This window comes from Peromyscus eremicus, chromosome 7 (assembly GCF_949786415.1).
Source record: "Peromyscus eremicus chromosome 7, PerEre_H2_v1, whole genome shotgun sequence".
Lineage (NCBI taxonomy): Eukaryota > Metazoa > Chordata > Mammalia > Rodentia > Cricetidae > Peromyscus > Peromyscus eremicus.
In genome coordinates this window covers 17,499,574-17,527,174 of record NC_081422.1, presented here as the reverse complement: position 1 = coordinate 17,527,174, position 27,601 = coordinate 17,499,574, and the positions used below count along the sequence as shown (strand labels likewise).

General features: G+C 48.4%; 1 protein-coding gene across 5 annotated transcripts in view; it reads right to left on the bottom strand.

Annotated features, from left to right (window-relative positions):
• Positions 1–26,891, bottom strand: part of Smarca4 (SWI/SNF related, matrix associated, actin dependent regulator of chromatin, subfamily a, member 4) — a 94,487-nt gene extending 67,596 nt beyond the window's left edge. The window contains exons 1-11 of one of the 5 annotated variants that reach the window (XM_059267469.1): positions 26,684–26,891; positions 12,207–12,459; positions 10,327–10,459; positions 9,253–9,657; positions 8,945–9,043; positions 7,191–7,449; positions 5,922–6,048; positions 5,245–5,418; positions 2,560–2,733; positions 1,342–1,509; positions 1,186–1,236 (exon numbers count right to left, since the gene is read on the bottom strand). In XM_059267469.1, coding sequence (XP_059123452.1) covers positions 1,186–1,236; positions 1,342–1,509; positions 2,560–2,733; positions 5,245–5,418; positions 5,922–6,048; positions 7,191–7,449; positions 8,945–9,043; positions 9,253–9,657; positions 10,327–10,459; positions 12,207–12,428 — 1,812 coding nt within the window. In that variant the 5' untranslated portion in view covers positions 12,429–12,459; positions 26,684–26,891. The remainder of the gene's footprint in view (positions 1–1,185; positions 1,237–1,341; positions 1,510–2,559; positions 2,734–5,244; positions 5,419–5,921; positions 6,049–7,190; positions 7,450–8,944; positions 9,044–9,252; positions 9,658–10,326; positions 10,460–12,206; positions 12,460–26,683) is intronic. The other 4 variants (XM_059267467.1, XM_059267468.1, XM_059267471.1 and 1 more) reach the window with 4 other exon arrangements.
• Positions 26,892–27,601: the final 710 nt, after the last annotated feature.

Genomic DNA, 27,601 nt, shown 5'->3' with positions numbered 1-27,601 from the left:
ACTCTGCACAAGGCGATGGGTTTGATCCATAGCCACCCCGCCCCCCCAACACACACACAGCAGGTGCATGAGACTACCTGCCTTTAGGAAATGGAAACAGTGTGGATAGCATGCCTTGTCTCAAAATGAGCAATGCTGTCTGCTGACTTTCTGGAACCACCTACTAAGCACATGAATGAACTCAGTGAATGCAGAAATCAGCAAGAAGACACAAGGAGAGTCAAAAAAACAAACTTGGAAACACACTCCCCAACCAAAGATCTGAAAACAAAGGCTGAGGTCTAGGCAAACAGATTCCTACCAACAGCATTGGACAGATAGTCAGAACAGATGTTCTGTGTGTGGTAAATCTAGACAAATATATAATCCATGAAGGCTGCTAGGAGTGAGACTAATGATTTTAGGAAGAAGGCCGAAGGGGAGCTGGGTGAGAAATGAAGATATCACCTGAATGCAACAGCACATGCCTGCAGTCCAAGCTGCCTAGAAAATGCCTGATGCACATGTGAGGGCAGGTGTGTGCACAAACACACAGAAATAAATGTAATCTTTATAAAAGATTTGTTTTGGTTGGGTGGTGGTGGCACACGCCTTTAATCCCAGCGCTTGGGAGGCAAAAGCAGGTGGATCTCAAAGCCAGCCTAGTCTATAGAGCTAGTTCCAGGACAGGCTCCAAAGCTACACAGAGAAACCTGTCTTGAAAAACCAAAAAAATAATCATCATCATCATCATCATCATCATCATCATCATCATCAACTACAAAATTTAAAAAAAAAAAGACTTGTTTTGTTTTTCAAGACAGGGTTTCTTGTGTGGCCCTGGCTGTCCTGGGACTCACTCTGTAGACCAAGGTGGCCTCAAACTCAAGAGATCCAACTGCCTCTGCCTCCCAAGTGCTGGATTAAAGGTGTACAGTACTACCACCTGACTTAAAAAACTTTGAAGTATTACACAAAAAGGACTAAGTGGAAGCAAGACAATCCAAAGTGGAAGTTCAGCCCTGGGCCAGCAAGATGAACTGGTGGGTAAAGTGCCCGACATGAAAGCCTAAGCACCCACCCTCACAAGGAGGAAGGAGGAAATCCACACCACCAGTACCCCACTGAAGAAATCAAAATGTGATTTCAAAGAGATGCATATCCCAGGGCTGACCAGCAATTCTGTAAGAAAGCCCAACTTCTCACCTCACCATCTGGTCCAATAGCAGGTGTCTGTCCTTCAGCATTTTCTGCCTTCTGCAAACAGAAAGACAAGGTCAGCCTGGCCTCATAGGCCCAGGCCACTAAGCATAGAGCCAGGCCAATTACAAGGGGTGCCTGTTCCAGTCAGGCCCAGCAAACCTTCTTTTTCTTTTTCTTCTTCTTCTCCTTGGCGACCTGAGCAGCTTTGTGCTGCCGCACCAGCTCTGTGAGGTTGGCCACATATTCGTCCGTCTGCTGCAGGAGGTAGGCCAGGCGTTTGTCCTTCTTCTGGTCGATGAGCTTGCGGTAGCCCTCCTCGTCTTCAGCCTGTAAAACCAAGGCAGGATGGAACACAGGCCTGTAGGAGTGCACCCCCGAGGACTGCAGAAGCTCATTCATGACTACTGCTGCACCCTGTCCCTACCCCATGCTGGACTTGGAAGGAACTGCCGGACAATACAGCTCCTGCCATGAACCATTCACAGAGGGCATAGTGAGTTTTAGACTCCCTGTCCAAAAAACACACCACGAATCCCAACCTTCCTATCTGATCTGGGCCCTGTGGCCACAAATCTCAGCTTGGACCTTTATATATCCTTTTATGAAAGAACAAGAGCAGGAACAGGACAAGGTGGGACAAACTTGTAATCCCAGCACTTGGGAGGCAGCAGCAGGAGGATCCGAGTTCAAGCCCAGCCTGCTCTATGCAAAGGAGGCTAGCCAGGGTTGGCCTACAAGCCCCACGTGACCCAACTTTGCAAGCTCTTGGAGCTGGGGTCTTGTTCCGTTCCCCATGAGATTCTAGGGCCCCAGTGGTGACTTGCTGTACTTTGTGTGTGTGTCCTGCCTCCTTGACCCTCTCCTCTCCTCCTTGGACTCTTTCTTCTTCTCCACAGCACTCTGCACTATGCACTGGACCCTCCCCTCAACTGCTCCAAGTCTCACAGCTGCCCAAGCCCTAGCCCTGCCTCAACTGTCTCTACCCAGTACTATTATGTCTGTTTTGTTCCTTCCAGGGCAAACACGAGCCCCATGAAGACAGGAAATTATTCTGCTCCCCTCTGTGTCCCCAGAGCAGGTAACAATCTGTCCAGTTAGCAGCTCCACCATGATGAAACATGAGTTGGACTCATCTGGGTGGAGAGTCTTCATTTCATTGTACCTTCCATGGCTCTCATGGAGCCCAGAGAACTCAGAGCTACCCTGCCCTAACAGTCAGAAGGCCCAGACCTCTGCCTCCTAAGTCCACGTGGCTCTTCCTTCAGCTCTACTTCTAAGCCAAGCCACAGAGCATCTAAGTGTAATCCTGGGTGAATAACCCAGAATTTGCTATACCCAGGGCCGACAAGTGACCAAACACAAGAAAACTGGGTGTACCATAAGCCTCCGCATTCGCTCCTTCTCAATACGCTCATTTTCTTTCTTCTGCTCCCGCTCGGTATTTGCATGGTAGGTGGCCACAGCCTTGGTGAGTTTCTGGAGTTTGCCTGTGACTGATCTGTGATACTCCCTGAAGTCCTTGGCATGCTGCAGGATGCTGTTGAGGTACTCCTGCAGAGAGATATCGTGGAGGGGCGGCTAAGTTCCAGATCAGTAAGACACGAAGACACAACTGTACCCCAGCTGGGAGTGTCTAGAACTGGCTCGGTGGTAGAGCACTTCTCTAACATACATGGAGCTCTGGGGTTCCATCGCGAGCACCTCAAAGAAAATGGAGGCGGGTTCCGTCCACATAATAAGGCTGCCATGATCATCACAGTCTATGACAAAATTTGCTGCTGGCCCCTGTGCAATGACAGGGGCCCTTGGACACAATAGGTGGGTGTACCAAGTAGACCCCCCCTTTGTGAGGGAGGGGTTAGACACAGGGTCTCACTGTGAGTCCTGGCTGTCCTGGAACTCATTATGTGGACCAGACTAGCCTAGAACTCAAGAGAACAACCTGCCTCTACCTCCTGGGTGATGGGATCAAGGGCATGTGCCCAAGTGAACCTCTTGTCAGGGACAACTAGACACTCACTGTAAAGCAAGTTCCAAACATGCTCAGTTGTGCCCCTCCAAGGAACTTATCCTGATACAGTAGTGACTCCGAGACTGCCAGGGCAACTATTAACTCTGGAATGTGAAAAACTAGCTGCATAGCTGAGTGTAGTGTGGTACACACCTGTAGTACCAACACTTGGGAGGTAGAGGTAAGAGGATCACTGAGTTCCGAGCCATCCTGGACTAAAAAAGAACCTGCCTCAAGAAAGCAAAAGTAGTTATAGTCTGTGTCCCAAATAGGGATGCAATGACAAAATTCATAGGAAACTGGGAAATACTCCATAGAGGAAGCACAGATCAATGTATCTAAATTTTACTGAAAGGGTAGGTGGTTAACTTTTACCCACTGAACCGTCTCGACAGCCCAGGTATTTTAACTTCTAATTAATACACACACACACACACACACACACACACACACATACACATACATACACATACATACACACACACACAAAGAAGCTGAAATGATAAATACCAAAACGTTAACCATGGTTAATACTGAGCACCGACTTTAAATTTGCTTATGTGTGGTACTGGAAATTGAACCTATGGCCGTGTGGTATGTGCTGGGCAAGCATTCTATTCAATGAGCTATACCTTGGGCTCAGGGTGCCCTTAAATCTGTGATACTTCTGAGTATAAAAATTACAAACCTAGCCGGGCGGTGGTGGCGCACGCCTTTAATCCCAGCACTCGGGAGGCAGAGGCAGGCAGATCTCTGTGAGTTCAAGGCCAGCCTGGGCTACCAAGTGAGTCCCAGGAAAGGCGCAAAGCTACAGAGAAACCCTGTCTCGAAAAAAAAAACCAAAAAAAAAAAAAAAAAAAAAAAAAAATTTACAAACCTACACCATGGTCATCATCCCGGAATAGTCATTGTTTTAAAAATGTAGAAACTATGAATGAGCAAGCAACCAAGTCCAGCATGGTGGTCCATACAGGAGCTGAGGTAGGAGGATGGCTGAGTCTGAAGCCAGTCTGGGTTACACAGAGGGTACCAACCAACAGTCAGGGCTACACAGGAAGACTCTGTTTCAAAATTAAATAAATAAACAAGGCTGGAAGATGACTAAGTGGTTAAGAGCACTTGTTGCTCTTGCAGAGGACCTGGGTTCAATTCTCAGAACCCACATGGTGGGTAAAACCCATGTGTAACTCCAATCCCAGGGGATACGATGCTCTCCTCTTCTGATCTCCTTGGGTACCAGGCATGCATGTAACGGGCATATATGCAGGTACAATAAATATGTATAAAATATACCTTTTTATTTTAAGCCTATCTGTATAAAATAAATACACAACAAAACAAATGAGCAGGGCTGGAGAGATGGCTCAGGTTAAGAACACTGACTGCTCTTCCAGAGGTCCTGAGTTCAATTCCCAGCAACCACACGGTGGCTCACAACCATCTGTAATGAGATCTGGTGCCCTCTTCGCAGTCATACATGCTGTATACACAATAAATAAATAAATCTTAAAACACACACACACACACACACACACACACACACACACACACAAATGAGCTGACTGGATTAATCTGCAAGACTGCTAGACTGTAGATTTTCATTTCCTTGAAGGACTTTGTAATAATCGAAGTCAGTCAGTCTCCTGTGGTTTTCCCCTTGCTCAGAGCAAAAGCACAAACACTCCACATCCCACACGGTCCTCACTCACTTTCTCTAATGAATCTTATGACTCACTTTGCTAGCTACCCTGATCCTTGAAGCCCATTCCAGTCCCAGGGCCACTGCCCCTCCTCAGTCTGGCAACCCCACTCAAGTCTCTCTGCTGTCTCCTCTCATGGAAACCTCAATGACCCCCTTTTGCCTGAGGTGGCTCCTTTCCTGTCCTTACTCCTCTTTTCCCACCTCTTACGTGCCCAGTGTGATTATTGCTCATCTTCTCTTACTGTTTGGCCTGTGTATTGGCATACTGCTGTGCCCAGGGGACTCTTAGCTGAGCCACAGGAAGACTGGCCAGCAGAATGCACCCTGCAAGGTGCTGTAGCAAACGTACCTGGTGCTTCTGGCGGCGCTTACGCTCCTGCTCAATCTTCTGCTGCTTCTCCAGCTTCTCAGTGATTCGGGCCTCCCGAAGCGACTGCCGTTTGCTGCGCTTATAGGCCTTGGCATTGAGGGCTGTCTCTAGGGCTGTGTCTCTGCGCATGCACACCACCACCTCCTGGCGCAGCTTTAGGGTAGAAAAGGAGATGCTGGCATCAGGCATGATGGGTTTGTGATACCTGTGGTGATGCTCACAAGGGATGAGCACATGCCAGGCAGATGCTAGTACAACAACATTCCTGCCTGGAATGCACAGGACACCTGGGAGGCACCACAGGTGAGACAAGCAAAGAGCAGAACATGAAAGATCTGGACTTTTCCACAGCCACACATACAGTTCCTGGGGGGATGTGTAAAAGCACAGAACCCTCAGGAACTGAGACTCACCAGGCCTCCGGCCTTCCAGCTGCCAATAGCAACCTCAGGAGCCCACACCTGTGTATGCACAGGATATCCATCGACAGGTCTTGCTGCAGTATGGGCCATGATGGTGAACTAACTATCCTGGGATCCAGATAGCCCCAACTACACAGGTATCTCAGGTAACCTCCCTCAAAGCATTCTCAGAATCCAGCATCCCCACTGTCAGAAAAGGCCTCATGAGCCCAGAGTTGAGGCCACCAGACACACCTGTCTCTGGAAGTTCAGCAACCTAAGGGCCTTGAGTTCTATGGTTGCTTTGGTTCGCAGGTCCCCAGCCAGGGACCCAGGGAGATTTTCAAGTTCCTGAATTCGGTGTGCGATTCGAGCCTGCAGCCTGGGCAGAGACAGGAAAAGGACAGACAAGTGGTAAGAGTGGTGAGGACTATTTGTCTGCAAGCAGTCACCTGGTCTTTAAAGCTGGAGTCTGTAAAGGATCTATCCCTCAAAGGAGGCAGCCCCAGTCCAGGTGTAGAGAGGGGACACCTCAGGAAAGGACTCCATTACAACACAGAACAGAGGCAAGCAGCCTTCAGAGTGCTCTTGAGAACAGGCTTGCTGGGACTACACAGCAAGCCTAAGACCTGATGGTGACTGTCCTTATCAATTTTTATTGCCAAGTTGACACAACCTTGAATCACCTGGGAAGAGGAAACCTCAACTGGAAAACTGCCTTATCAGATGGGCCAGCCCACTGTGGGCAGCATCATCCTTAGAAAGGTAGGTCTGAGCTATATAAGAAAGCTAGCTAGTGAGCATGAACTGGAGAACAAGCCAGTAAGCAGTGTTCCTCCACAGTCTCTGCTTCAGGTCCTGCTTGAGTTCCTGCCCTTACTTCCTCCAGTAATGGACTGTTACTTGGAAGTCTATGGGGAAATAAACGCTTTCCTCTCCAAGTTGCTTGGGTCAGTATTATATTCCAACAATAGAAAAGCAAACTAGAACAGTGACTTAGCTAAGTGCTAATCCTATGTGGGCAATGAGAGCTGCGACATCAGGCAATCCAGCCTCAGCATGAGACACGGGACTGTGGGAATCTACTTAGCCCATGGGCGTTAATGTTTTGTCTACAGGTTAAGGAGATACTACCCTTCTCCCAGTAACCCTAGGTGGGAAAAGTCCCCTACTCTATCTTCTCATACTTATTTACAGAGCACCTACTATGTGCCAGGGCAGGTTTCTCATGGAGTCTTAGCACTGAACAGGGGCCCAAATGTTGCCCTTCTCTTGTGGCTCACAGTCTCATTAGAAGAACGGCTCTAAAGGAGTAAAGCAGTAAGCACTGGCAGCCACGCCCGAGCACCAAGTGCAAGGCCGAAAGGGAGTAGGACCATATGCCTCAGCAGTGAGGCCTGGACGGCCACAGATGTGCACAGCCTGCGCCAAGGCTCTGGGACAGGAACGAGCCTAAGAAAGAGATGAAACCCACTCCCTGACACCTGGCAATCAGCACTGGCAGTGTAGCACTTGGGTGCTCACCTATATTCTCGTTCCTGTAGGATCTCCACAGGGTCCAGGCCCCGGGGCTTCTGGATGGGGGTGATGCGGCTCTGCTTCTGGTGCAGGGGCACCAATGGAGCAGGCTGGGCTGGCTGCCCTGGGGACTGTGTTTGTGGTGGCATCACAGGTGAGGCAGCAGGTGGGACAGCAGGAGGTGCAGGTGAAGGGCGGCCTGTTGGTTGGGGGGGAATCAGCTTCTGTGGGGTGCTTGTGGGGGCAGCAGCATTGGCCATGGGTCCTGGAGAGGCAAGCGGAATATGCTCCTTGAACTCTGGAGCCACAGAACTGCCCTTCCAGCCCTCACACTTCTCACCCAGACCAGAACACAGACACTCCCATCCTCCAGCACAGTTCTCCCACACCTCATATGAAGGCCCACAAAGGTTTCCTAGTGAGAGTTGAGCTTGCTTTACCCAGCAAAGTTACATTAGAGGACTGTTTGACCACGCGCACGGTTACTCAGTGATTGGAAGGGTCTACACTTGGCTGAGCTAGGGAAGGTCTTTTGCTCTACTCCTTGGCATTCCTATAAATAGCCCTTTAGAAGAAACAGGAGGGGCCAGTGGATATTGATCCAGACCCTCCCAAGGCTATCCTGTGCTTCTATCTGTTTCTCTCCCCTCTATCCTTCTACCTAATATTTCTTATCCCTCTCTCTTCAAGAGTACTCTGTCATAAAATGTGGGAGCCAGTCTCCTCTCTGGGTGCCCACAACCTCAGACCTAACCACCCAGTGTTTGGTTTTTCTGTGCTTGGCTTCACAGGGACACATGTCCCTATCTTTCCTCTAAAGCAGTTCATTGCTTCCCTTTAGCAGCTTCATGTCTGCCATTTCAATTACCCTTGGTCAATGGTAGTCTTAAAAAAATTAAATGGGAAAAAAACGGAATAAACAATTGCTAGGTTTCAACTGCGTGCTGTTCTGAATAACTACACTCGAATTCTACCTCTGAATCATTCACCGCTTCCTTGCAGCACTATCACAGAGGCAGGTACAGTGCACACTATCCTGAGCACATTCCTGCTTACTCGATCATGTCTGATGTGTTTTATTGTTTAGCTCTTGTTACTCTGTTTGATGAATGAAGGACAGTGTGTAAAGAAAACACACAGTGAATGTGGGGTTTGCTGTTATTTGCGCGTCAGGTATCCACTGAGGGTCTTGGACAGTTTCCCTCTCAGATGAAGAGAACGACTCTATTCCACATCCAAACAAACCAGGTTTTAATATACAATGGTCCACCTCAGACCCCAAGAGAGCAGGCCGAGGCCACTGTCCCAACCCAACATAGAACTTGAAATAACCAACTACTTTCCAGAGATACTTCAGATGGGAGGGCCAAGGCCACACACAATCAGCAGAGGTACCTACCTCCACTGGGAATGCTCTCTAGAGAGAAGGAAACCATACTGGACACCCTCGTCCCTTAAGCTCGGAAGTACCTTGTCCTGAGCAAGCTTGTCTGTGGTCCCCGTGATAGCCAGCCATTCTCCTTGAGTCCATAGTAGACACATTCCCTGCCTGCCTGCCTCCTCTGCTGACTAGTGTAAGGAGACTGCAGAACAATCCCCACCCACAGAACAAGGAAGTACTCTGCTAACCCCAGCTGACCCTCACAGAAAAGCCCGAGACTTCTTCTGGGGTAAAGAAATGTAGCCCAATCTCTGGGGTCCAACATTGCTCAGGCTCATGACAGGAGGTAAGGCATGCCACCAAGAGAAAAGAAACTCACCTTCAGGCCACGGCTTGGGAGGCCCTCCAGGGGGCTGACCAGGCATCCCGGGGGGCACACCTGAGGGTCCTGGGGGAGGCATGTTGGGCCCTCCCATACCTACATTCAAGGAAACAAAGCACCATAAATGTCACTGTTCAAACCTGCTGGCCTTTGCTCGTGTCAACTCAAGGAACACATACACCCACCACAAATAAGACTAAAGAGAAAGATAAAAAACATTTATCGACATAACCCCATCCATAACCACCATCTGGGAGCCAGGGCTGCCTACCACTATGACCCAGGGGCAGGGATGTAGGCCTTACCATGGGGCCTACTGTAATTTGGAGGGGCTGGTCCTGGACCTGGGCCAGGGCCAGGGCCAGAGCCAGGGCCAGGTCCTGTGGCAGATACTGAGGGTGGAGGTAGTGTTGGCATCTGCTGCTGCATTCCAGGCATCGGACGCTTGCCTTGCACGGCCATCTGCAGGTGGTCAGGCAATGGTTGGCCCCTGGCCAACATCTTATAGGCCATTATCTGAGCTCTGAGTTGATGCAGCTGGTTCTGATTAAATGGGGTTGGGCCTCGGTTTTGCTGCCCCAAGGCCTGGGGGTCAGAACCATCTAATGGGGCCCCTCCTGGCCCAGAGGACATCTGGGGGCCTGAAGATGGGCCGCTGGCTGGGACAGGACTGGAGGCGTGTTCAGAGCCACCCAGGGGTGAGGGGTAACCTGTAAGGAAAGAAGACTAATTCAGTGGTCACTTGGCAGCACATATATCTATGACTGATAAGTTATATCCACATCACCCAGCTTCCCCAGACATAGTGACCACTCTCCTAAGTCAAACAAGAAGCACCCAGGGGGCAGGGCTAAGTCACAGCCCCAGCCCAACAGCCCATGGGGACAGGAGCTTGGATGTTTCAGTAGGGTACAGATGATCAATGCAAAAGGTGAGACCTGCCCTTCAGTCAGGCAAGCTTCCCCACTGTCATTCCTGTCAAGTCCGAAGATCTAGTACCTTGCTTGCTGCCCCTGGTGACAGGAAGGACTCCACAAGTCATCTACTACATCAATCTCCTCATGCAGAAAATCCAACTTGCCTAAGCCAAGGTGCTGAGAGGCTCCACTGCAGTTTCTAGCCCTCAGGCCCCACCATGCTGAGCCTGACCTCAAACACCATGCTGATCAGCATCTGTCCCACCAGTTCAGTCTTCCAGGACTACTCCAAAGCAAGAGGGCTGTACAGAACACCAGCCACCCCTCATCAGGAGGCCCCAGGCGAGCCTTCTCCACAGTCAGTTGTCCTAGCTGCCCTCAGAACCCCGCTGAAGAAAGGAGACTTTGGGCTCCAGGTGCATGAACAACATGAGGCAGAAAGGGACCCAGGACAGACCGTACCTTGGGAATGCTGGTCCATGGGACTAGGTGGGGGTCCCATACCTGTGTGGGCCCCTGACCGCATGCCCATCCCTTTCATCTGGTTGTATCGTGGGTCATCAGGCATTCCCTTCTCATGCATGGACTCCATAGGCTATGAGATGTGCAAGGACACAGGTCAGTCAAGTACAGCAAGAGGCAGCCGAACAAACTACCACCAGAAAGACCACACAGAGGTCCACCCAAGGCGGCCAGAAGGCTAGCTCTGAGGCACAGACACCACAGCTTCTGGGTGTCAGGACAGAGACACAAAATCAAGCTGCTGGAGAAGGTGACCACTTAGGCAATAGACAGCAGAGGTATGGAGCTGTCTTTTGGGCTAGTGAGAACCCACAAGGAAAGGACTCATGCCATAGCTCCCAGCAGGAATGTCCTGGCCCCTTGCTCCCTGTGCGAAGGTGACTGGTCACAAACCTAGGGCTAAAGTCCTCATCCTTGGAGACTATATATCAAAGGGACATGCAAAAAAATCTGCACACAAAGACTAGACAACAGCAAGATACCAGATACCTCACTGTCCTGCAACTGAGCCAGAGCACAATAAAACAGGATCCTTGCATGTGGAGGAGAGGCTGACACATGGTACCCTTGGGAGTGGGCATGCCTTCCAGGGCAATGGCTACAGTGGCTGGTGAGAGACACACTGCTTAAGGGCCTTCTGTGAATTAGGCCCAGTTAACAAGCATAGCATGTGATGAAGCAGAGTGCCAAAGACACGGCTCAATACAGCCTTAACAAAGGAAGCTGGGACAGGTGTGTGCAGGCTCCCTAGACTGTTCATGCTGAGCAAGAGCCTTGCCCCCAGTATAGAAGAAGCTCTGTGTAGCTGAGGTGCTGTCATCCAGGATTCCAGTAACTAGCAGGTGCCTGGATACATGGTAGATATCCAACAGGCACCTCAGAGGCAGTAGAACATGTGAGCAATGGCAGGAGAAGGAATACAGGTAGAGGGGATGTGGCTGGTATGCTGAAAGAGGCTATAAACCAGAAGGTGGGCTTGTGCATGTGACCCACAGCTTCCTTCACAGGAGGACAAGGGCAAAACAAATGCTATACTAAGATGACAGAACAGGACTAGGGAACCAGAGAAGGGTTATCTTGGAGGCAGAGCACAGTTGGCACACAAAGACAATCCAGACGGGGTAAGACAGGCAAGTGAGGGCCTTCCTCATTTGAGGATGGGGAACACAAGCCAAACCAGGAAGCTTGCAGAGGTGTATAAGCAAACCCAAGGACGACCCTGCAGGGAGGCAGAGCAGCTGACAACGCCACTATGGTGAGGCCTACTGCAGCCTCCAACCATATCTTCTCACACCCCAGCCTCCACAGGCCCAGACAAACGATGATATTACTCTCAGCCAGCTCAGAAAGACCAAGACCGCAGGACAAGAGAGCTATTGGGTAGTCTTGCTGGCAAAAGCAATGCTGCCGGATTTACGAATTGGGAAGATGGCAGTCCAGAGTGTAAGTTCAGGAACAGCTCGAGCAATCAGCGCTGCTTCAAGTATGCAGGCACCAGTGCAGCCAGAGAAGCCTCCTTGGAGGAATTTGGGAATTCCTTGATTAACAAAAGAAAGCCTTGGCACACTGTTCCCAAACACGGAATATGGGAAATGTAGGAGTGGGGTGGCTGCTCAGCCTCCTGGCTCAGGACCACAGCCTGATTCCTTTGTTCACAGGAGCAGACTGAGGGTGGGACTCTGAACCAAGCCAAATTACCTTCACAAAGACCTTTCCTCTCTAGTCTAGGGAGGCTCCTGCAGCCTTGTATGCAACACTGAGGACCCAAGCTGAGACAAGTCTCAGGAACAGAGTACAGAATGAGAGCATAGCATGCCTACCTTGTGCATTTGGTGCATGTTGTCCTGAGGATATCCTCCAGGCCCCTGGGTGGGCATGGGGTGTCCAGCCGAAGGAGGTCCTGGGCTGGGCCCCATCATGCTGTGGGCAGAGCCTGGTGAGGGGCCAGGGCTAGGGCCCAGCATTGCACCAGGTGAGGGACCAGGACCAGGGGAAGGGCCAGGCCGAGGAGTCCCACCCAGGGGTGGGTCTGGAGTAGACATCTTCACAGGAGCAGCAGGCAGTGGTCTCCTGCTGGAAAGAAATCCTGGTCATCCTGTGATCTGGGACATAGGTTCAGTAGGTCAAGAAGAGCAAAGAAGGGCCACAGGCCAGTCAGAACCATGCAGCCCACAGTGCCCCCCCACCTTGCAGGCCCTGTCCTAACCTCTGTTCCAAACCCTTCTTCTATTCCTTTTGGAGAAAACACTATATATAAGAGAAATCAGATCAGAAAGCAGGACATGATTGTGCAGGTTCATCTCCCCAGCAATAGGGAGGCAGAGGATCTCTGGTCTACATAACAAGTTCCAGACCATCCAGGGCAAGTGGTTTTGGGTATTGTCCCAGCTTTATCTAAATACCACATGGTAGATAAAGTAACAGATTGGTGAATCTGACCTTCTGGGTGTGATCAATAACCACACTTGGAGACTACACTGATGTGGTCAGAGGGAAAATATCCTCCCCTTGCATCCAAGATCAACTAGGTCCCGGGAGACTGTGGGGCATCTCTCAAATGTCCTTTAACTGTGAGGAATCATCTGTTCTCTTATTCAGGAAGGTCATAGAGACAGACAGACACAAAGACAGAAAGAAAAATAAACACACACAAAATCAGTGAGCTCTAACCAGCATCTAGTCCACAAAGAAGGTCAGCACAGAGGGAAAATCCCCAACATGCCTTTAATCCCAGCACTCAGGAGGCAGAGCCAGGTGGATCTCTGTGAGTTCGAGGCCAGCTCTACAGAGAGAGATCCAGGACCGGCACCAAAACTACACAGAGAAACCCTGTCTCAAAAAACAAAACAAACAGGGCTGGAGAGATGGCTCAGAGGTTAAGAGCACTGACTGCTCTTCCAGAGGTCCTGAGTTCAAGTCCCAGCAACCACATGGTGGCTCACAACTATCTGTAATGAGATCTGGCGCCCTCTTCTGGCCTGCAGACATACATGCAGGCAGAACATTGTATACATAATAAATAAATAAATCTTTAAAAACAAACAAACAAACAAACAAACAAACAAACAAACAAAGACTCCATGTTGGTTACTTGGGAACTAGCAGGCAGGAAAGAAATGTCCGCCTACAGACCAGGTCCTTAACTGGCCTTGTCAGTACAAAAATAAAATGAGTCTAGGCATGGTGACACATACATTTTGTTGTTGTTGGGGTTTTTTTGTTTTTTGTTTTGTTTTGTTTTGGGTGAACAGCAATGACTACCATCAGCATCACACTTAGCCACTTGGATTCCAGATTCAACCTCAAAGGCAGTGAGATGGCCCACAGTACAACTCTCCTGAGACTTTCAGGACAGACAAGAGGCACATCAGATGTCCCTGACACCTCCTACTGTCACAGGTGATGCAGCAACTGTCATGCAGCCACCTGCTTCCTGAGCCAGTGAGGCATAACTAGCGGGCCAAACAACTTAAAACTGACGAAGAGCCACCACTGTTAAAAATGGGCACAGGCTGCTTGTTTTTCTATTGTTGGATCTGAGGCTTTCTGTGTTTCTGAAACAGTCTCACTAGGTAGCCCTAGCTGGCCTGGAACTATGTAGATCAGGCTGGCCTCCAGCTTATCTATCTCTGCCAATCTTTGCTTCTGAGTGCTGGGATTAAAGGCAATCACCACCATACCCTGCTTCACCTTGTACTTTTGATCCTCCTGCCTCCACCCCCCAAGTGCTGGGGTCACAGGCATGGACTACCATGCTTGTTTATAGAGTGCTTGAGATGGAACCCAGGACTTCATATATGCCAGGCAAGCATGCTACAAACCAAGCTACACCCTCAGCAACTTTGCCATATATTGAATGGTGAACACATGCAACAAAAGCTGAACTGTTAGCTGAGCACAGACCTATAACCCTAGTGCTTGGGAGGGTGAGGCAGGACCCCAACATCAAGGCTAACATAAGCTTCATTTCAAGTACCAGGCTAACTAGAACACATAATAAGAACTAAATAGTCCCTACTCCACCCCCAAAAATCCCAGCACCTGGGAAGCAAAGGCAGGTGTTCAAGGTCAGTCTCAGGCACATAATGAGTTTGAGGCCAGCCTAAGCTACATGAGTTTATTGCATAAGCTCTAGAAATCAGTTTGGGGTGCAAAGGACAGGAAGGGGTCAGGGATAGTCTGTGTCTGCTCACATCCACTTGCTTATTTCTACATATAGTACCTTCCTGGTGGGACGCCAATGAAGGTCCACTCCTTTTATGCAGCTGTGGGAAAGTCAACCCCCAGACAAAGCCAGATACTTGGCCCTGCCATCCATCCCCTAACTCACATACCTTCCTTCCAACTTCACAAACAGAACACTTCACAGCAGCAGCTTTGATGTTACACAGAAAACATCAAAATCACTAGTTACCACTGGGTGGAGCATGCCTTTAATCCCAGCACTCGGGAGGCAGAGGCAGGCAGATCTCTGTGAGTTTGAGACTAGCCTGGTTTACAAAGTGAGTTCCAGGAAAGGCGCCAAAGCTACAAAGAAACCCTGTCTCAAAAAAACAAAAATCACTAGTTACCTTAATAAGCTTTAACACTTCCTCTAAGAGATGAGATCAGCAAGATCTCTTGGACTTGACTGACAGGACCATGACATATCCCAGATAATACTGCCACTTTCACTCAGAGCTTTTTGTTTGTTTTTTGTTTTTGTTCTTTTGAGACAGGTTTCTCTGTGTAGTTTTGGTACCTGTCCTGGAACTCATTCTGTAGATCAGGCTGGCCTCGATCGAACTCAAGAGATCCGCCTGTCTTTGCCTCCTGAGTGCTGGGATTAAAGGTGTGCGCTACTACCACCCAGCACACTCAGAGCTTTTAAACATCCCTTCTGGTTTAAGTGTGTGGTGCTACTGACTGAACCCAGGATCAAATATGCTAAGCAATCACACCACCACTGAATCATATTACCAATCCAATTTGGTCTAAAGAGAGTTCGGCAGTTAAGAGCATTTACTGGTTCACTCCCCAGCACCCATGCAGGACAGCTCATGCTACCTATAACTCCAGATCCAGGCACAGGATCTGACTCATGTCCTCTTCTGGCCTCCACAGGCCTCCACAGGCACCTGCAACCACAAGCACATGAGCACCAGAGTCCTCCTGGAGCTGGAGCTACAGGTGGTTATGGGACACCCAATGTGGGTGCTGGGCACCAAACTCTGATCCTCTACAAGAGCGGTACACACTCTCCAGCAGAGCCAGCTCTCCAGTCCTTTTTTAAAAATTAATTCATGGAGGCTGGGGAGATGGCTCAGTGGTTGAGAGCACAGGCTGCTCTTCCAGAGGACCTGGGTTCAATTCTCAGCACCCACATGGCAGCTTGCAGTTGTCTGTGACTCCAGTTCCAGGGGATCTGACACATTTATTTATTTATTTATGCTTGTGTTTATGAGAAGGGTAACTGAATTCTGGGGACACTTTGTTAAGTAACAGGTAAAAATCAAAGAATAGTTTCACATTTTTTTCCATTTTTGTTAATTATTCTTTTATTTTATGTGTGTGGGTGTTTTGTCTGCGTGGGTGTCTGTATAATTCCTATGTGCAGTGCCCCGAGGACAGAAGGAGGCATTGAACTCCTGGAACTGAAGTTACAGACTGTTGTGAACCACCATGTGTGTGCTGGGAATAGAGCCTGGGTCCTCTGGAAGAGCAGCCAGTAGTCTTAACTATCTCTCCATCCCTCCAGACCCACAGTTCTATAGACTATGTGTGCATGAATGTGTGTGTGAGATAGATCCTAGGGCTTGACACATACTAGGCAAGTGCTCTACCACTAAGCCAGATCATAGCCCCAAATTCTTCGTTCAAAACAAAACAAAACAAACCCCACTAAACTCTCAAGTGTTTTTCAATGCTACAGCTTATGAAAGCTCAGAACCCTAGCCACTAGACCACAGAGAGATGCTGTAGTACAACTTAGGAGAAGTCAGAAAAATGAAATCCCAATGCTTAAGACAAGTGTGGTACCCAAACCTGTAAACCCTATCCTCAGGAGGCTGAGCCAGGAAGATTGCTGAGTTTGAGACCAGCCTGAATACACGGCAAGATCCTATGAAAAAAGAAAAAAGTTAAAGGTAACCTCCAACTACATAGCAAGCTCCAGGCCAATCTACGCCATGCAAGAGCCTATCTTAAAATATAATTAGGAGCCAGGGCGGTGGCACACACCTTTAGTCCCAGCACTTGGGAGGCAGAGGCAGGAGGATCTTAGTGAGTTCGGGCCAGGCTGGTCTACAGAGTGAGTTCTAGGACAGCCAGGGCAACACAGAGAAACCCTGCATTGAAAAACCAGAATAAATAAATAGGAACAAGCAAGATGGCTCAGCAGGTTAAGGGCATGTGCTGGCTGGTCTCATGTCAACTTGACACGTAATAAGAGTTATCTGGGGCTGTAGAGATGGCTCAGAGGTTAAGAGCACTGACTGTCCTTCCAGAGGACCCAGGTTCAATTCCCAGCACCCACATAGCAGATCAAAAGTGTCTGTAACTCCCATTCTAAGGGACAACACTCATGGCAAAACACCAACGAAAAAAATTAATTTAAAAAAAACCAAGAGTTATCTGAAAGGAAGGAACCTCAACTGAGAAAATGCCTTCATAAGACCTGGCTGTAAGGCATTTTCTTAGTGATTGATGGGGGGAGGGGGGGCAGCCCATGGTGGGTGGTGCCATCCCTAGGATGGTGATCCTGGGTTCTATAAGCAGGCTGAACAAGCCATGAGAAGCAAGCCAGTAAGTAGCACCCCTCCATGGCCTCTGCATTAGCTCATGCTTCTAGGTTTGTGTCCTGTTTGAGATCCTGTCCTGACTTCCTTTGATGATGAACAGTGATATGGAAGTATAAGCCAAATAAACCCTTACCTCACCAACTTGCTTTCAGTCACGATGTTTCATGGCAGCAATAGAAACACTAAGTCAGGACACTTGCCACTTAGCCCAATGACATAAGTTTGAACCTCAGAACTCACTTGATTAAAGGAGAGAACCTGTTCCTGAAAGTTGACCTCTGACCTCCTAACCTGACTATTGCATAAACACATACAAAATAAATAGATGTATGTGAAAAAGAAATTAAAGATTTTTTTAAAGATTTATTTATTATTATGTATAGTGTTCTGTCTGCATGTATGCATACACACCAGAAGGGGGCGCCAGATCTGATTACAGATGGTTGTGAGCCACCATGTGGTTGTCAGGAATTGAACTCAGGACCTCTGGAAGAACAGCCAGTGCTCTTAACCATTGAGCCATCTCTCCGGCCTGAAATTAAAGATTTTTAAATAGTAAACAGAGCTGGGAATAGTTGGCCCAAGTGAACGAGCAGTTTAAGATCACCTTCAGACACATAGTGAGTTTGCGGTCAGCGTGGGCTACAAAAGACTGTCTTAAAGTAAGCAAGTAAAGCTTCATCACCAAACACATTCTCTCCTTCACAAAGCTGGATGGCAAAATTACAATTATTAATTTTTTACCATAAAGGCAAAATAGAGGAGTTGATTCCAACTAGCTGGAAAACAGAACAAGAGGCAAAAAAAAAAAAAAAAAAAAAAAAATACATGATCTAGGCAGAACAGCCCACCAGCCTATCTTTGCCAGCTCCACTTCAGACATGGGATGATGTCTAGAAACAGAAATAACTGTACAAATTAGGAGTCAAGGAGATGACTTGGGGTAGGAGCACTTGCTATGCAAGAATAAAACATGTTCAAATCCCTAGTAGCTGCTGGAGAGCTGGCTCAGCAGTTAAGTACACTAACAGCTCTTCCAGAGGTCCCAAGTTCAATTCCTAGAACCCACATGGCAACTCACAACTATCTACAACTGCAGTACCATGGGATCTGATGCCCTTTTCTGGTATACAGACATACATGCAGATAAAACACTCAAATCTGCCAGGTGGTGGTGGCTCACCCCTTTTGTCCCATCACTAGGAAGAGAGAGGCAGGTAGATCTCTGTGAGTTCAGGTCAGTCTGGTCTACAAAGCGAGTTCCAGGGCAGCCAGGACTGCAGAGAGAAACCCTGTCTCCAAAAAAACAAATTACACAAGCAAACAGAGTCTTGAGAGCTGGGTGTGATGTTGCACTCAGGAGGCAGAGGCAGGTGAAACTCTGTGAGCTTAAGGCCAGTCTGATCTAAATAAGTTCAAACAAAACCATCTTGCACCAAATCAACATGCCAGACATTTTTGCCTATTCTCTGTGCTGGCATCCCTTTCTGAAAAAAACACCGTATTACGAAATGTTTCACTTCCAGTAATTTCTTGAGTTTGACAGTGATGGTCTTGTTTCCCACAGTGGAAAGGCAGAGTGATGCCCTCCTCTTTTTTTGCATGTGCACACACAAAATAAACTTACAAAAATTAAAGACACTTCCAGGACAGGCTCTAAAACTACAGAGAAACCCTGTCTTGAAAAAAACCAAAAAAAAAAAAAAAAAAAGACGCCCCAGAAAACACTTACAGCCGAAAAATGAGCTATAAAAACACAGTTCTTGATAGAACTACAAATAGTATTTTAAGTGTTCAGCTGTGGGCTGGAGAAATGGTTCAAAGGTTAAGAGCACTTCCTGCTTTTGCAGAGGACCCCGAGTTCAATCCCAGCACCCATATCAAGCGGCTCACAACCTCCAGACACTAGATCCCAGGGCTTCTAGGGCTAGGAAAGCCTCTGCCACTGCACTGTGTCCCCAGCCTGTACCCTACTGTTTAGCACAACTCTAAGTTTTTGTTGTTGTTGTTTTGGTTTTTCAAGACAAGGTTTCTCTGTGTAGCTTTGTGCCTGTCCTGGAACTCACTTGGTAGCCCAGGCTGGCCTCGAACTCACAGAGATCCGCCTGGCTCTGCCTCCTGAGAGCACAACTCTAAGTTTTACAGTTGTAATTTTGTTGGTGTTTAGTCCCTGTAACAATTCTACAGTGAGGCATCACTGCTGCCCCCTTTGGAAGTAAGAAGCTGGGTGTTCAATGAGAAGCAGAGGCCCTGCCTTAGCCCCACTAAGCCTAGCTCCCTGGAGGGCCTGCTGTGGACACTCCATGCAGACCTATTTACTAGGATTCTTTCTTTCCCCTCCCGTATTTGTTTTTGTTGCCGTTGCTTTATTTGTTTTCAAGACAGGATTTCTCTGTGTAACAGTTCTGGCTGTCCTGGAACTCAGTCTGTAGTCCAGGCTGGCCTCACACTCACAGAGATCCCCCTGCCTCTGCCTTCCGAGGGCTGGAATTAAAGGCGTGCACCACCATGCCTGGCCCCTTATTTGTTCTTTAAGACAGGGTTTTGCTCGTAGCTCCTGCTGACTGGCATCATTATGTAGCCAAGGATAACCCATGCTCTCTGCAATCCTCTTGTCTCTAAATCTCAGATTACAAGCATAAACTACCACAGCCAGCTTGGTGAATGGCAAATGAGTGACTGTTACTTCTTGTACTACTCTAACCAATGGGCACCATTCATGACAGTCTGTCCCGTTTTTCTGTTTTTGTTTTGTGCTTTTTTTTATTTGTTTTTTTCAAGAGAGTCTCTGTAGTCCTGAAACTCAATATGTAGACCAGGCTAGCCTCAAACTTAAAGATATCTCCTGCCTCTGCCTCCCTAGTGCTGGGGTTAAAGGTGTGCATCACCACACCCAATCTTATTATAGGCTGTTAAGGGGACAACAGTCTATGCCGTGGTAGGCCCAATGACTGGGACCAAAATCAGCTGACACAGCTGAGGGCTTACTGTATTTCAGGTACTAGGTACTGACATCCTCATTTCTCTGACTGTCGTAACCAGAAGCCACCCCAAGCACTGTCATCAGAGCCCTGGCTGAAGACTGGCCCTTTGCACACGGTGCCTTCACTGGAAGATGACGTCACCGCACACCCACCCAGAGTATCAGAGTATTTACTCCCTCTGCTGTCCCACATCCAACAAAAGTTACTGCATGAACTAATCTAGGGGTGCCTCTCAATGTTTTGAGGGGCCACTAAGAGAGGTGAAAGTATGCAAATAATCTGCAGATGAACATGGGTGCATCAGCTGGGTGCTGCTCCCAGACAAGAAAAGCTTAGTGGCCACAGCAACACCTTCCACCATAGACCCAATGATGGCATAGAGCTACTCACCCTGCATTCAAAAACCTGTAAAACATTTCCTGCAGCACTAGGCTACACACCAAATAATTCTAGGACACAATGACGAATATTTATTACTTTCCTAATGATACACGCATTAGTCGCCCCCCTCCCTTTTCTTCCTTTCTTTTTTGAGACTGGGTCTCACTGTGTATCCTTGGCTGGCTTTGAACTCATAGATCAGCCTGTTTCTGCCTATCAAGTGCTGGTCCAGTGCTAATATTAAAGGCATGCAAAGAAGATATACAGGGTGTGTCCAACAGAACAGACATACAGGTTCAGGGATACTTGATTACTCTACAGTCTTTACACAGCTGACTAAGCTGCCCACACCCACACACACACACACACACACACACACGCACACATAGCACCTCGGAGAGGTGCTAAAAAGACGGCTCAGGCCGGGCCTGGTGGCGCACGCCTTTGATCCCAGCATTCAGGAGGCAGAACCAGGCGTATCTCTGTGAGTTCGAGGCCAGCCTGGGCTACAGAGCAAGATTCAGGACAGTCACCAAAACTACACAGAGAAACGCTGTCTCAAAAAAACAAAAAACAAAAAACAAAACAAACAAAAAAGATGGCTTGGTGGTTAAGAGCACTTGTTTTTGCAGAAGACCCAAGTTTCAACTCCCTGCACCCCCATGGCAGCTCACAACCATCTGTTGACTCCAGTTCCAGGGGATCCAAAAAGCTCTCTTGACCTGGCAGGCACCAGGCATGCACGTGGTACACAGACATACATGCAGGCAAAATACTCATATACATAAAAAAATAACAAATTTTTAAGAATGTTGCCGGGCGGTGGTGGCGCACACCTTTAATCCCAGCACTCGGGAGGCAGAGCCAGGCGGATCTCTGTGAGTTCGAGGCCAGCCTGGGCTAGAGAGTGAGTTCCAGGACAGGCTCCAAAGCTACAGAGAAACCCTGTCTCTGAAAAAAGGATGTAATTAAATAGATGATACATCTCAGCCCCCTACAGGCTGAAGGACGACATCAAGAGTTTAAAGCCACAGGTGACGGTGGCGCACGTCTTTAACCCCAGCACTCGGGAGGCAGATGCAGGTGGATCTCTGTGAGTTCGAGGCCAGCCTGATCTACAGAGCGAAATCCAGGACAGGCACCAAAACTACCCAGAGAAACCCTGTCTCCAAAAACCAAAAAAAAAAAAAAAAAAAAAACCAAAAAAAAAAAAAAAAAAAAGATTTTCTCTTTTGGGTTTGTGTCAAGTAGAGAAAACCACCTAGTAAAGCACCCACAGATTTGAGGTGAGGTATCCAGTTGACAACTGAGACATAGCTGTGCAGCTCCCACGGGGGTTCATGGCACAGAAATGGCTCAGCCAGTGAAAGTATTTGTGGCATAAGAACCCACATAAATGTGGAAGGAGAGAACCAACTCCACAGAACTGTCCTCTGACCTCCAAGGTCACTGTGACAAACTCTCCACACACACACACACACACACACACACACACACACACACACACAGCATACACATGAAACCACTATTTCTGAAGTCTGAGGTAAGTCTGGACAACAAAGTGAGACCCTACAGAAAACACGAATGAATGAATGACAATGACTGGAAGTGTCCCCTAGGGGCAGAGCACTTCCCTATTTTGTTCAGTTACTTGCTTATTGCTGTAGACACCATGACAGGTACCTGAGAGCTTTTCTTTGGAGGCCTGCTTAGTTTCAGAGGGTGAGACTATGACCATCATGGCAGGAGCATGGCAAAGGCAAGCAGGCATGGCAGGGTCCTGGAGCAGTAGCTGAGAACTTACATTTGCTACACAAGCAAGAGGCAGACAGTGAGACTGGGCTTGGCATGGGCTTTTGAACTTCAACCCCCTCCACACACACTGAAACACCTCCTCTAACAAAGCCACAGATCTTAATCCTTCCCAAAAACAGTTCCACCAAGCTTTCAAACACATGAGCCTCTGGGGGCTATTCTCATTCAAACCAATATACCTATCATTGTAATTGTATTGATTGTATTGTTGTTCCCAGCATCACAATAAAAATGAAACCAGAACACTAACTTTAACAAATAATGTCCACCAATCAGACTGCAACCCACAGACCCAGGGAGGCTACCCAGCAGGGGGAACTCTAGGATGACTGTGGTTTATAATAAGTTTTGGTTTTGCCCAATCACTCGCAAGCTTAGGTAAAACATTTCACTATTAGGATAAGAATTTGTACTGTATCAAGCTGATGAAAGAAAATGCTGGCCAGGGGGCTGGAGAGATGGCTCAGCGGTTAAGAGCACTGGCTGTTCTTCCAGAGGTCCTGAGTTCAACTCCCAGCACCCACATGGTGGCTCACAACCACCTCTACTATAATCTGATACCCTCTTCCGGCATAAAGTTGTATATGCAGATAGAGCACTCATCTACATAAAATAAATAAATCTTTAAAAAAAGAAAGGGGGGGCGGTGGTGGCACACGCCTTTAACCCTAGCACTCGGGAGGCAGAGCCAGGCAGATCTCTGTGAGTTCCAGGCCAGCCTGGGCTACAGAGCGGAATCCAGGACAGGCTCCAAAACAACACAGAGAAACCCTGTCTCGAAAAAACAAAAACAAAAAAACAGAAAAAAAATGCTGGCCATACTTTCAGGAGGGGAAGCTAAAATCGTCTTAGATTATGGATTAGCCTATAGAAAAACGTCTGCCTGATTTGAATAGGAATCTCACTTACACAACTTAAGTAAAACATAGCTCTCTGAACAGATGAAGATAGGTTTCTTCTGCATCCCAGAATCTAATCAATATTTATATGTATAATTCAGCTATCATTTGGCTTAAAAGGGCTTATTGGGAAATGTTATCATTTTTACTATTTTCTACAGAGAAAATATTTTACTGTTTAAAATAACCCTGAACTTTTAAATTATAACCTGTTTTTATGTTCAGGCTGAGTATTATTTCTCCTGTAGTTGTACATAAAATGTTTTTACATTCAAAAAAAGGGACAAATACTATAGAATTGTATTACTATAGAATATACAAATTTATAGATTCAGAAAGAGTAGATGTTATCTCAAGGTGGAGAAAAGAATATAGAGCAATGACTTCCTAAGTACAGAATCTCTGTTTTGTGTAATGGAAAACTCCCACAAATGGACAGTAGTATTAGATCATATCATGAATGTAATAAATCAATACAATTAATGTAATTAATATCATAAATATAATTATTGAATGAATACTGTGAATATAATCAATGAATACCACAAATGTAATTAATATCATGAATGTAATTAATGAATATCATGAGTGTAATTAAATAAATAAATGGATAGAAAATCTTAAAACACCAAAAAACAAATAATGTCTGTAACTACAGTTTAGTTAGCAGATTCCCACGTCCTTTCACTGAAGCCCATCACCAGGTAGGGTAGCACCGGGTCATAAGTTTCACAGGTGGGGCGCCAGGACTTAGGGGGCTGCATATGAATTAGAGTTCTGAAGAACTGGCAGCCAGTATGACCTGGAATTCAATCCCCAGGACCCACATGGTAGGAGAAAATAGGCTCCTCAAAGTTGTCCCAACCTCCACACATATCACACAAAATTAAACAAACTGTTTTTTAGATTTTTATTATTTTTATGTGTGTGAGTGTTTTGCCTGCATGTATCACCACATTCGAGCTTGGTGCCTAAGGAGGTGGTGACCTTCCATATGGGTGCTGGGAATTGAACCCAGGTCCTAAGCAACAAGTACGTAACCACTGAATCAACTCTCCAGCCTACAAAACATTCTTTAAGTTCAAGAAAAGAAGTAACACCCTTCACTCCCCACAAACAAACCACCAAACCAGGACCCCAGACTTCAGCGACTTCTCATCACTTTTGAAGCAGTGACTTCTGGGGCTAGGAAAGCACCGTCCTGGAAAGTTCAGAGCCCAACAGCAGTGACACATGATTATTGCTTTGGATCTTGTTACCAATCACCTCACCCCAAAGTTCATCCCTCCCAAGGACCCTCCTTTCCTTCCACTACTCTCTGCTTCCAACTTGCAAGGCTACAGACTTGACAGAGCAGCAGTTCGCTGGCACCGCTCCATCCCCAGCATGTGGGGGCGTGGAGGGGACACACCCTCCCTAATTTTGAGGGAAGGTTCCTCTTCCATGCAGCCTCCCTGACTTATGCCTACCACTGCTCCCTTGTGCAACCACTCTGTCCCTCTACAGGATAGGTTGTGAGGATTAAATGGCACACCAAAGGGTTGGGGTCTAACATGCACAAAACTCTGGGTTCCAGGCCCAACAACACCCATAACAAAAACAAAAACAAAAAAAAAAAACAAAAAAAAAAAAGAAAGAAAAAAAGGCCATCCACATTCATAAAAATAATGCTTGCTGACTAAGTGGTTCAGGGGTGGTATAACACTTGCCTAACATGTACAGGGTCAAGTCTGATCCCCAATACCACAAAAATCAAACACACTTAGAGGACTCGGGGTAGGAGAAATGACTCAAGAGTAAACTGACGACCTGAGTTCAATGCCAGGAATCCATATGATGAAGGGGAGAACCGACACCAACAAGCTGTCCTCTGACCTCCACACACTAATAAGGAATTGGAACGTTTAATTAAAAAAAAAATCATGAGCCGGGTGGCAGTGGTGCAGGCCTTTAATCCCAGCAGTCAGGAGGCAGAGGCCAGTTGGTCTACAGAGCAAGTTTAAGGCCAGCCAGGACTGTTGAAACCTTGTCTCCAAAAACAAACAAAACAAAAAACACGAGTGGGCCCACAGGGCGTGGTGATGCATGCCTTTCGTTTCAGCATTCAGGAGGCAGAGGCAGGCAGAAGATATGTGTGAGTTTGAGGCCAGCCAGATACATAGTTCCAGGACAGCCAGGGCTACACAGCGAAACCCAAAGAAAACAAAACAAAAAAGTCAAAGCAAAACAAACACTTTGTACATGAATACGTTTGCAGCCTATTAGACATGTGACACACAGTAGGGATTCAACTATCTGGTGGACCAGTCAATAACAGTGCAGGAAGTCTGGCTGAACACCCCTACCCCAGCTCTTGAGAAGTGGAGGCAGGAAGATGAGGAATTCAAGGCCAGCCTAGGCTGCATAAGAAGTTGGAGGTCAGCCTTGGTTATATGAGATCCTGTCTCCAAAATCACAATAATAAAGATGATGCAGGAACTATTTGCCCAGTTTTCCCCAACCCTATCTGTGAAAGCAGTTCCCTTGTACAAAGGAGGAAACCAAGGACTTCTGAGACATTAAGCGACTTTGCCTAAGGCCACAGAGCTAGCTGACAGCCAGCGCAGGGCATCAAACTCAAAGCCAGTCTGTCAATTCAAACTAAACTTGTTTCCAATTCCCTAGAAGCAGCCGGAGTCCCTGAAGTGGGGAAGGGATCAGGCCGATGCCTTCGGACCCGCACGAAACATTGGCCTTCGATGTTTTAAAATAAAAAGCCGTATCTGGAAAACTGGGAAGGGCCAAGAGACTCGAAAGAAAAACAATGCCGCCGTGAGCAAACGCTCCCTGCCATCTTTCACTTTTTAGGCAAATGTCTCAAAGTCACTACCTGCAAGGAATGGAAGGAATTATTTACATTTCCTTCAAGATCTGCAATAATGAAATTTATCAAAAAAAAAAAAAGGTGATGTCTTGTGACCGAAGAGGGTTCGTGACTGCGTCCAAGCTACACTGAACATCAATATCTGATGTAAAACGTTGCTCCCGACGCCCGACCACAGCGCATTAGGATCGCACCCATTACAAAGAGGCCAGAAAAGCCCACGACACCCAGCCATTGTTGAAAGTTGGGGGTCACAGAAATTAAAGTGGGGGATCTGGTCTTTGGAACGCCAACGGGAGGGAGCTTTGTCCCAAGATCTCACGAGAACGCGCGCGCGGCCTCCACGAGGCCCAGGGCCACCCGCCTCGCCAGCCACCGAGGCTGGAAGCGGCCGCTGTCCCGCTGCACTGCGGCCCGAGCCGCGCGCTAGGCTTCTTGACCCTCGGGCGCCGCCGTACCCCGACCCCGCTCGGGTCGCCCGGCTGCCCCCTCCCCCTCCCGGCGCCTCGCCTTCATTCAAACCGTCTCCGCCAAGCCCCGGGCGCCTCGTTTCACCCGGGAGTCTCCGTTCCTTACCCAGAGGTACCGGCGCCGCAGCCTTCCTGGCGCCGCCCCCAACCCTCCACGAGGGGTCGGGGACAGAGTGGGCGTCTCGCTTCTCCTCTCGAAACAAAGAAGCCGTCGCCGCCGCTGCTAAGCCGGGGGAAAAGCCTCGCGCGCGCGCCCGCTCAGCTCCGGCAGGCCGCCCCCCCAACACACACGCAGCCCGCGCGCCCGCCGCACGCGCGCCCGCCTCCCTTCCTACAGTTCACAACTCCGGCTTCCGCCGCCCGCCCGGCCTCGTGCGCGCGCCAGCCCACCCTTCCGCTCCCTGTGCGCACGCGCAGGAGCCCGCTGGACGCACGCGCACGGGTCCTTGAGGCGGCGGGGAGGTGGGCGGGTCCAGAGGCCGCACAAGCTCCTGATGCACCTCCCCTGTGGGGCGCGGGGCGGGCCCTGCACATGCGCACAGCTGCATCCAAGCCAGGCACCGGGGCCACAATCCGGGGAGCATGCGCAGAGCGGGCGCCACTGCGGGGAGGCTCCAGGGTTGGGGGAGGGGACTTTGTGGTCCTGATGGGAGATAGTAATGATGAAAGCGAAGCCCGTAGGCTCGGAAAAGAGCACCCAGGGTGGAAAGTGAAGCCGATAAACGGTCAGACTGCCTAAGAACGGGACAGAGCCTACGCGAGGCCAAGGGCAGGCCTGGGAAACTCTTGGATCCTGCGCTGGCGCGGCTCTGCCTGCTTTGCAAGGCTCTGCCCTGGCCACATTTCCTGCAGAACCTGCTGAGGCCCATTAATTAGCTTTCCAAATATTTATTGAGCTGCCATCAGCTCCTAGCCGCCCTCTGGTTCAGATCTGTGGGTAGCAGGATGAATAAGTGAAATATGCACAGGGTGTGAGGTAGACAGCCAGAGTCACAATTTTCCTTAAAGTTTTTAAGAAAGCCAA